An 11,236-nucleotide genomic window follows, 5' to 3' on the forward strand; every position below is an offset into this window, starting at 1 on the left:
ATCAAAGTGTCTATTCTCTAACTTGGTTGAAAAGTTTGCAGGTTGTGACAAGTGGCGCTCTGTTGCAAAACAAGACAACTTTGTGTGACACCTGAGCTCACACAAAGCGGTGTGGAAAGACCGCGTGCTGCCAGGGGATGTGTCTCACATCCGTAATGAGGAGATGAAAACTGTCTCAAGTCTTTTGGATCACACTGAGACTTTCGGAAAGTATGGAAACAATGCTTTTGCCAAGAAACAGCATTTGATAATAAGTGAAGACACATACAAAGGCACGGCAGTGGTTCAGTCTGTAGGGACTTGGACTTTGGACCGACTGGTCGCCGGTTCACGTCCCGATCGGACCAAAAAAACTGGTGGATTGGTAGCTGCAGTGCCAGGTCACTTCCTGGGCTCTGCCGAGGAGCCCTTGAGCAAGGCACCGAACCCCCAACTGCTCCCTAGCGCCGGGAAAGACTGGCAGCCTTCACTCTGGCACCTCTCCAGATGCATGTGTGCAACCAACATGTAAAAACTGTATAGTGTGACAAACTGTGTGTATTTAAAAATGCATGCACCTGTTTATGTATGCATATGAAAACTGAATTTCTCCTTAGGGGGATTAATGAAGCTTCATCTTCTATCTTCTTCTTCAAAAGTACTAGTTATATCTCATCTTAATTATTGTGAAACTAAATCAGATGATCTGTTGCTGCTCACGTTATGCCGGAGGGTTTTTTATTTGTGTGTCCATGTGACTCTTTATTGCTGGCATGATGTTTTCTTTTAATCGCAAAGCAAGTTAATGATTAAAAAGACTTATATCATAAAACCCTTTCGCCCAAACGTTCTTTGCTGAAAGCTATGTATTGGAGTTAAAAATGTATTTCAAAGCAAAACACACCAGCTGACTTTGCACAAACGGTTTATAAAAAATGTGGCTTGAGAGACTGGAGATAAGTTCAGCCGAATAGCCAACAAAAGTTAGTATGCACCATGTTTTCAGACGTCCCGTTAATGGTCTTTGGTAGTTTTGTTATAATAATGTGGGGAAATGAACTGAAGGTTGTCCATTTCGAAGGATCAGTGAATACAATCAAGCATTCGGAAAGCTGATAACTGCCGATAACTGGGGGAAAATGTTTCATTACTTTTGAACTTTGGCACACTCTGTTTGCCAATTCAGTCCCCAGTGTGGCAGCCGTCAAACTAAATCAGAATCGCAACCAAGTTGTCAAAGATACTAAAAGGAACTTTGTAAAAATGCATTGTTATTATTTTAGGCAGTGTTTTTTAATGACCTCCACAGGGATAACACATCTCTCATCTTCTTTGTGTGTGTGTGTGTGTGTGTGTGTGTGTGTGTGTGTGTGTGTGTGTGTGTGGGTGTGGGTGTGGGTGTGGGTGTGTGTGTGTGTGTGTGTGTGTGTGTGTGTGTGTGTGGGTGTGGGTGTGGGTGTGGGTGTGTGTGTGTGTGTGTGTGTGTGTGTGTGTGTGTGTGTGTGTGTGTGTGAAAAGTGATCGCACAGTTGGTGTTGGCGTCTCTGTTTAATTATATTCTTGATGCCCTTAATTATTGAATATATATGTATGGTTTTTATATGAATGGATGATGAAAGTGTTATAAGTCGAGTGAGAAGTAGGGTCATTTCCCTTACACTTCTATACCATCTGACTTTTGTAAAAATGCAGGTTCAAGTGACCAATTTACTTTAAAGAAAAGGTGGTTGCTGCTGCATTACATAAAGATATATTTATATTCCTCAACGTGGGCACAACTGATCATTTAAATGTAAATTTGTGCAGTGAGTAATGTATTACGATAGAAGTTGACCTATTTTTATACATACAAATGTGAACATATACTTTAAAAGTTAGTTCAGAGGTCAAAGTGAGCTCGTACGTATCACGTCGAGTCCCAGCCATGGCACAGCATGCTGGGGGCTACCCTCCCCTGAAGCTGCCTGGAGGCCCCACAGGGCTGGATCTGATGAATGTGGGTCACAGGGAGCTCCCTCTGTGTGTGTGTGTGTGTGTGTGTGTGTGTGTGTGTGTGTGTGTGTGTGTGTGTGTGTGTGTGTGTGTGTGTGTGTGTGTGTGTGTGTGTGTGTGTGTGTGTGTGTGTGTGAGAGAGAGACAGTCCACACTCAGACAGCCTTTGGGGTAATAATGAGGAATAGACCTATTTCTCAAAGCAGTCAGTGAAGTGTGAAGAAGACACATACACACACATAAAACATGAACAACCGTCCACACGTCCGGATGAGACAGGCAGTCACACACACACACACACACACACACACACACACACACACACACACACACACACACACACACACACACACACACACACACACACACACACACACACACACGTGCACATGTGTAACAGTGTATGAAAACACATCCGTAAAAAAAAGAAAGAAAAAAAAAACCCGAATTCTCAAATATGAAAGTGATGAACACTTTGGGAAAAGCAGCCGTTCCACTTCACAGATCACGCAGCAAACACACACGGAGGATCCACGGTGTGTATTGTGTAACACTAACAGTGCCCTTCTGAGCCGCCTTCAGCGCACTTCCACCATGTTTGCTGCTCCTACCGTCCTGCCTCGTGGATCTCTTTGACTGAGCAATGAATACTGCATGTCTTTCCTGAAAGCGCAGGGCTCTGTGGAGGCAGCAGGCGGAGTGTGCAGGTTCCTCTGCGGGTCACTGTGCCACAGTGTCTCCGCTCTATATTTACTCTCCATCAGCCTCACTGTGGGTGTGCGTGTGTGTACATGTGTGTGGGTGGATGTGTGAGCAGGGGTGACAGAGTGAGTGTTTATTTTTGCATGCAGGAAGGTGATGCATGTGTGTATGAGTGTGTGTATGCGCATATTTATGTGAGTGTATGTGTGTGTGTGTGTGTGTGTGTGTGTGTGTGTGTGTGTGTGTGTGTGTGTGTGTGTGTGTGTGTGTGTGTGTGTGTGTGTGTGTGTGTGTGTGGCAGGTGGAGGAACACAAGCATAGTTGTTTGTGTGGAAGTGTATCTATGCATGTGTGTGCTTATAGTTGTGTTTATGGCTGTTATATGAACCTGGGGATTTGGCTGTTTGTGTTGGAGGTGAAATAATACTCTCTTCCTGCTAATGTCACATGTTTGCCTGCATGGACAAATGCTCAGACTGCATGGAGAATGTATTCAGTGTACCAGAAGAATCATGATGTCTCACACTGGGCAAGGGGTGGGGGAAGGGTGTGTGTGTGTGTGTGTGTGTGTGTGCGTGTGTGTTTGTACATGTGAGAGAGACAAACATGACCAAACACTAGCTACAGACAATATGTGCGCCACATTTCCCATTTCCTTGTTGAGGGGGGCTGCAGCTCTTTCAGTAAAAAATAGCAGGGAATGCAGACAATGGCGAAGGTGATTCAATAAACAACCCAGATGCTTCATTCTGAGACAGAAAACACACACACACACACACACACACACACACACACACACACACACACACACACACACACACACACAGTAAAAGTGCACAATGAAAACCTCCTTTGCAGAACTTGACATATGGCGCACACAATTTCCCTCTCAATTTCAGATCCAACTCCCACAGACGTACTTGCACGCTGGCAAATTGCCCCCCCCCCACCTCCTCCTCCTGCTCCTCTTTCCTCATCTCCCCATCTCTTTACCCCCCCTCCCAATTCACTCCTCTTTCTGAAAGTCATCTACTCGCTAAGCAGTAAGCAACAATCGCGGGCCGCTTGCAGAAATGAGAGTATACAAATGATTTGTGGCACAGGCGTCCCCACTGGCGCCAGCCTAGATGGCTGTGAGGAGGAAGAAAGGGGGGGCTTGGGGGTCCTGGGTGGGGGGGGTATAATGTCACTTTCACCTTGTGTTTCTCTAGCAGGCCCATGATGATCATTTTTTCCCATTTTCATCGCAAATTTGTTTCGGGCAAGGGCTAGCGAGGGGGAGAGAGAGCGGGAGGGAGAGGTGGGGGGTGAGAGCGAGTCCCCTCTGCTTTGCTGAGTGGAGGGAGGGGGGGTAAACAAGAGAGAAAGGGGAGGAGGGTATATGTAAGGGGGGATGGAAAGAGGAGAGAGGTGGTGGGCGCATCTGCACAGTGACCTTTTTCTGATCCAATCTCACTGATGAATCCTAATGAAGGATTTAATAAAATCACAGTTTACAATCTGTCTCTGCATCAAAGCGTGCAATCCAATTCAAAACACAGGCCCATCTACATTTCCAATATTGTTGCAAACCCATCAACCCCACCAAGCCCTTCCCTGAAAAATAAGTGGGCACACTTTTGTTTGTGTGTGTGTGTGTGTGTGTGTGTGTGTGTGTGTGTGTGTGTGTGTGTGTGTGTGTGTGTGTGTGTGTGTGTGTGTGTGTGTGTGTGTGTGTGTGTGTGTGAGAGGGACACCAAAATTGGCCAGGCTGCAGAGTGAGCGGCTGGCACATTTGTTCCAGCTGTAGCCTAATGTCACAACTCGTCATATCCATTTGGTCTTCTAATGAGGCTAAAGTCAACAAGGTGCAGCATACATGAGTGGAATCTGTGCTGCCGCTCAGCGCTACATCAACAACCAGGGGAGGAAGATTGAGCAAGACACAGAGGATGGAGCGGGAAATCATTTCCAACTTGATGATGTACACACACGCTCTTCATATACGTTGTCATAGGATGCCGCTGACATTTCCCTGAAATGGAAAGGGCACACCTGTTACACTGTCAGAGCGCTCTGAGAGCGTAAACAAGACAGATGGATGGATCAATGCAGCCGTTTGAATGTGGGTAAGTTGATGCAGTGAAGTGGAGGAGAGGGCCGACTGCTGGTTAGCAAAACGCTGAGAAAAACCTCAGTAAATACTTTGCAACAGGGACCTCTGCTGGTGAAGAGTCACAATAACTCCTCCACAGCATTAGGCCTGGGCAACACCAGCACACAGGTCAACATCATGAAAGTAATCTGAAAAAGGGTTGGCGGGCCCCCTATGTATTTCAGCAACACAAACTATCTGAAGGGCTATCCACTGATTAACACTTACACAAAAGTATCATACCACCTGTGGAAACGCTCTGGAGGAGCTGTCTTAATCTGGAGACAAACGCTGATTATATAATCGGGGTTATTCAGTTTGTGCTTTAAGACAAATCGTTGTTGTTAACAGCTGCACACTAAAGACTTAAAGAATATCTTCATTGTGACTTTATTCTAATCTGATTTCCTCTCGAATAGATTTAAAAGTAGGAAAAAACATCTTATAAAGGGTAGAAAAAGCAAACTATGATGTGTTCTGTAGAGGTCCACGTGAATAATATGAGATCGATAACACTATAAACATGTCTGGGTCAAATGATCAAAAACACTGAAGTGATGGGGGAACTCAACAAGTTTACTCTCAAATGCATTTAATAAGCGCGTTTATTTTCCCTTGTAATGTGTCTGTGTTAATATATTTAATGAAATTATTTCTTTGGGACCATTTAGAAGTTAGCTCCAAATAAGTTTGAGGCTATTTGGATATTGTTGGGTGTTTTTATGTTATAATGTTTCAGTAAAATACATGAGATCTCTCCAATTCTAGATGTGTTGGATATAGGATATATATACAGCCCTGGAAAAACCACTTCAGCATTATGATTTTCTCTTGTTTTATTATTTATAGACATGTCTTTGAGTTAAAATATATATATATATATTTTTTTTTATTGTATTCTATAAACTCCTTACAACATTTCTCTGTGTTGGAATTCAACAAACTGGAATGGCTGCCATACAGATATTTAGAAAGATTTAAGAAAAATGTGGAGTGGTCTCTTTTCTGGAGATGTATAAATTATATATATATACAATAAATACTTTAGGTATAGTGTCTCAGCCCCCAATCTAAAGCTTCAGATCAGGGTGTCTTATTTCACATATCTCCATTCTGTCTTATGATTGTTCTTTTTAAACTGTTTTAAAAGTTGTTGTGATGTCTTCAGAGGTCAAGCATGTTTGTGTAAAAAACAAAATGCAATAAAATATTATAAATTACTATTAATATTTACATACACATTTGAACTAAAAGCCTCATTCATACAGCACAGCCCATAAGTTCAAATGACTGTTATTGTCAATGAGTCTGGTGGTTTTGAAGAGAGCATAGATAAATGCTTCAGGAGTCTGAACAAACTGCTTTAACAAAAAGAAAACACAAAGAATCATAAGTCAAGTAGACCAAGAAGCTAACTCTAGTGAAGTAGGTAAAACCTGCCTACACTGAAGTAGGGTATAGTATAAGAGCAGCGGTTCAATTGGAAAGCTAACACAGTTCAAATATGTATTAAAGAGTGATTTAAAGCCTACCCGGTTCATACAGACAGAAAACAAAAACACATCCAGACAACTAGAAAGCTAATTGGTAAACTAACCCTGCTCCAGAGCCTTCACCCAGGCTCAGATGAAATTACACAGATTACAACGCTTCACTGTTTTGATATGTTATTGATCCCTGTCCTCAAATACTTTTTCCATTTGCCCCCCCCGCTCACCAGGAAGAGTGTGGGCTCAGCTACACACCAGAGTCCGTGGAGGGTATCTCAGCAGGGTGTGTGCTTGGAAACGTGGAAACATATGCCTCTCTGGTGGAAGAGGAACTCACAACACCACCCTACTACGCAGAGCAGACCCAGCCCCCCCCCCCCCCACCCCCCTACATCTGCACACCGTGTTAATGAATAACATAACTCCATCTGCACTGCATCCACAAAAAACATGGGATGAAAGCCACGTTATAGATCAGTGGTACCTCTGAGGAATGGCTGCATTGATTGGATATGAGATCTAATGTGTGACTGCTGCCTGCGTCTGAACAGCTGTAATCCTCTCTGATGAGACTTCAGATTGCAATTACTTTGTGTATCGACAACACATGTTAATGAGACTGTTTGTGCCAGAATTCCACATGAACTGCATATATGGTTTAATACGGATGTTTAGGTGGTGAATATTGTGTGTGTGTGTGTGTGTGTGTGTGTGTGTGTGTGTGTGTGTGTGTGTGTGTGTGTGTGTGTGTGTGTGTCCAGAAGGCCCGAGTTGATCAGAGAGCAGCGACAGCTGTGCTACAAATCAGAGCCCATTTACTGGTGACAGAGTCATTAAAGCCTGCTCATCTCATAAAACACAATGCACACGGTCAAATACCATTCACTCCATTCACGCTCATAACTCAGTCCACTGGGCACACACACTAACACACACACAGGCACACACACACCCCCAGATGCACATGCAAACACACAACCTCTCGCAAAGCTAAACCGAGTGTGTCAATTGGAATGACTATAGGGGGCGGTTTCCTATGTGTGTGAGTTGTTTGTGAATCCATAATAAGCAGGGTGATAACGACACAGAGGTAAAGATGGGTATTTGCTAAAAGCACAGTGGCAGTAAACACACTTTGTCCAAGGTTTGTTTTACGATAAGTGCACGCCACAAGACACATACTATATCCGCTCTTCTTTTTCTAACACTTTCTCAGTATAGCACGAATACACTAACTACATGCAAATATACTGCATGGATAATATGAATGCACATAAACTACTGGCTTTTCCTTTCATGCACGGACCTGTGCTACATTTCTTTACAGCCATACTATAATTTCCCCTATAACTACCTCTCGCCTCTATATAATGGTTTTCTTGCATCTGTAAAAACACCAGTGGTATAAAACACACTGCATATGAATAGAAAGTATATGTAATACGTTGTTTACATTGTTGTAGGCAGGCCTGTCAAAAAGCACACCAACTTTATTCTGTATATTAATAGTGTGTAGTAAATAGAGATACTCTATGTATACACACTGATATGTATATTTCTACTGTTTTATTTGATTGTTAATGTGTGTGCAATGCCTTGTTTACATGCTGCTGTGACAAAAGAATTTCCAAAATTGGGATCAATAAACGTATATCTGAAAGAAAGAAAGAAAGAAAGAAAGAAAGAAAGAAAGAAAGAAAGAAAGAAAGAAAGAAATGGTAGGAAAAGGACCAAAAATGTAATCATTATTTACTTTTATGATATTAAAATATTATAAAAGAGCAATATTTACATGAAATACAGATATACCAAAAATATAAACAACAACAAAATATTTGTTTAAATAATAGAATCAAATAAAATATCAGCAGTATTGCTGTGAAAAGTGGACAGGCATGCAGATATTAAAAGAGGTAGCTTTGTGCGAAATTCAGAGGGTTGTGCAGGACTGACTGTGATGTCTATTCGAAGTATAATCAATTGATTGCTGCTCAAAGCAATGCAGAATATATGTATCCCATTGCAGGATATCGAATCAGATAAGTACTTCAAACCTAACACCAAGGGAAGGTTAAAGAAGGGGAAGCAGAGAACAGTCGAATGGTATTGAAGGACAGCGCGGGGCAGCTTCCCCTCCACAGAGTCACACAGCGCGTTACCAAGTGCTATCTGAGGATTAATGTGCCATAGGTGGGCACTGGGGGGTTAAAGCAGCCATGTGTGAGCTCACAGAAACCCCTGGGCGGAGTGGCTGCAGCAGCACGGTGTGAGAGGAATGTGTGTCATATTTGGGACGAACGTGTATTTAATGATCCACAAAAAAATCTGAAAATGTATGTAGAATATGGGTACGCATTTTAGTATTCACAAAAAACGTAACCAGCCAAATAAATGTAAAAACTATTTTACAAAATAAAAACATCCTAATAAATGTCAGTATACTATATATTTCCAACTAAGTATCTCAAAATTGTAATTGAGTACAGTGCTTGAGCAAGAGTTCATTACAGTACATTCCTCCACTGCACATGTAAATTATATTTGTATGTGTTTAGTTTTGTGAGGGATTTCACATCCTCTTATCCATCCTCTTTTTGGAGCTAGTGGAAAATAAGGGGTGTCCATCCATTCATTTTTGTATTATCTCTGAGAAACACGCAGCAGATCATCAGCATTTATTGCACTTGTTTTGCACAGGATGCGCCTCAAACAATAGTGGTTTGCTGTGGCTTTAAGTACTATAGTCCAGTATGCAATGACTGTAGGTTAGCTCTTACACACAGACACAAGTGTCACTGAGGTCCCTCCTGAATGCACACAATAGGGAGTGATTACTGCACTCTGGAGAGTCTGTCTTCTTCTGTCAGCTAAGTAGATATCACACAGTTCTGTAATAACAGGAAGATCAGGATACCCCTTGCAACTAATTTGTTAAGATCAGTAAAAAGCACACACACAGATTCCCTCACAGCAAAACATTGGTCCTACCTTTCTCAGAGAATCCATCCTTCATGGCCTGGTCACAGTCAGAGTGTGGCAGCACAGCTTTGGATGACCCATTGACCTTCAGATGAAGAATTCGGCTATACATCACCATGTGCCTGAAGAGGGAAAATAACAAATATCAGGGTTTATTTTATCATGGGAGACAGTGTAGCTATTTTTCTTAAAGCAGTAATGACATTGCTCTAGTTGTGTCATTATATGAGGACCTCTGCATATTGACATGGGTCGTTTACTCATATCATAAAAACAATGCTCACATGTGACCAATGTAGATAAACAAACTATTCATGTAAAAAGAGTAAAACTATATATTAGAATTCATTAGCAGCATAAAAACATTGAAAAGCTGGTTTATAACTCACAATAATGCATGTATCTGACTATAATTAATAGATATTCATACAGTGCTTTGAAATGCTAAAGGGGGATTAAAAGTAGTGTTACTTTTACTTTAGTGTTAAGTTGACACAGTTGACAAGAAAAAAAAACCCACTTACCTCTTCTCACAAACGCTTTGAATAAACTCCAACTCAGAAACTAGAATCTGACTTAACTTGAAAATGTTTCTGCGCATAACCGTATATCTATAACTGCCCAAAAGTTCTATGAACCGGGAAAAAAGCTGTACAGCACAACAGACTTCAGCACAAATTAAAAGTTTTTCTGAAGAATGCTGTCGCACTGGTTTGGAAGACACTTTAGCATTCAGGAAGAGTAAAAGTCACAATGCTTTCCATTCAGGGCTGAGAGGGAGAGCACAAGGGGGTCACACAAACCAAAATATAGCTGGGGGCTCAAACTCCACTGAGCATGTGCCACGAGAAAACACATTATACACTTATTTACTTCAGTGTACACTACAGTAACAAACACAACATTACAATTTGATTCAGGGTAGAAACAAAATCCCTTTTGCATTAAAACAGATACTTAGTGTATACCTAAGGAAGTATTGACTCAAAACTAAGGAAGTAAAAAAAATAAGCCATAGTGGTCTGACAGAAAAAGATGTTCAAAGCATACAGTGCCCCGAGCCACTCCAGTAGTCCCACACACACTTCCCCTTTGTCCCACCTTGTGATTCTATTTGTATCTCCCCTCAGAAAACTACTTTCACACCACGGCCCTCCTCAGTGAGCCAACCACACCAAAAGCCTCGCAGTGGCCAAAAGTCACAAGATGCGCTTGAGGCAAGATTCAAAGATTCTCTCTCCAAAAAAAAAAAAAAAAAGGCATTGAAAGTAGATTATCCGAGAAATTGTGTGAATAGAGCTTTTCTCCATTCATAACGGCAAGAGATACACAACTAACATTTTGTTCCCAGCATGTAAAAATACTACAGTAGTACAGCGAGGAACCAAGTATAAACTCTCACCTGGGTTTCGTAAGTTGAAGTTCGTTTGACGCTGGAGGAGAACACAGGTGGGGAGTTACAGTGATTTCCCTAAACAAACAGAGGAGAGCACCTGCAATTCAAATACACGCTGGCATATTCAACTTAAATCAGGCCGAAAAAAACCTTCATTTGCATGCATTTAAATAGGGCAAAGGGACCTCAAAATGTTCTGTGTGAGTCACCTGGGTTCATTGGATCAAATAAACAATGATGAAAAAAAGTGACTTAGTTTATTGAAAGTGAGTCAGTTGATTTCCATTCATGAGTCAGACTGTGATGCCTTCTGTGCTGTCAGCTTTCTGTTGTTCACTTTACAGTAAACAGGAGGTGGTTCAACCGGTTTCGTTTTGAACCAAAGCTCTCTCATTGTAGAAGAAAATGCCTGCCCTCGTGTGGACAGAGGATGTAGATGCAGCATCTGGAGAAAAAGAGAAGTAATTGATTAGCATCACATTATGATACAAGGGCCAAATAGAGGAAGTGCTTTGATTTGATGTGCAGTTTTCAGATAATATATCTTGATAAAGCAGTATAACA

At 41.7% G+C, this 11,236-nt stretch overlaps 1 protein-coding gene across 1 annotated transcript in view; it reads right to left on the bottom strand.

The window, feature by feature from the left end:
* The window catches only part of myt1b (myelin transcription factor 1b), a 125,892-nt gene extending 114,891 nt beyond the window's left edge, over window positions 1-11,001 (bottom strand). Inside the window, 3 exon segments of the mRNA XM_063894171.1 lie at window positions 9,286-9,398; window positions 10,679-10,747; window positions 10,882-11,001. Coding sequence (XP_063750241.1) covers window positions 9,286-9,394 — 109 coding nt within the window. The 5' untranslated portion in view covers window positions 9,395-9,398; window positions 10,679-10,747; window positions 10,882-11,001.
* Between the last annotated feature and the right edge of the window lie 235 nt (window positions 11,002-11,236).

This window comes from Eleginops maclovinus, chromosome 1 (assembly GCF_036324505.1).
Source record: "Eleginops maclovinus isolate JMC-PN-2008 ecotype Puerto Natales chromosome 1, JC_Emac_rtc_rv5, whole genome shotgun sequence".
Lineage (NCBI taxonomy): Eukaryota > Metazoa > Chordata > Actinopteri > Perciformes > Eleginopidae > Eleginops > Eleginops maclovinus.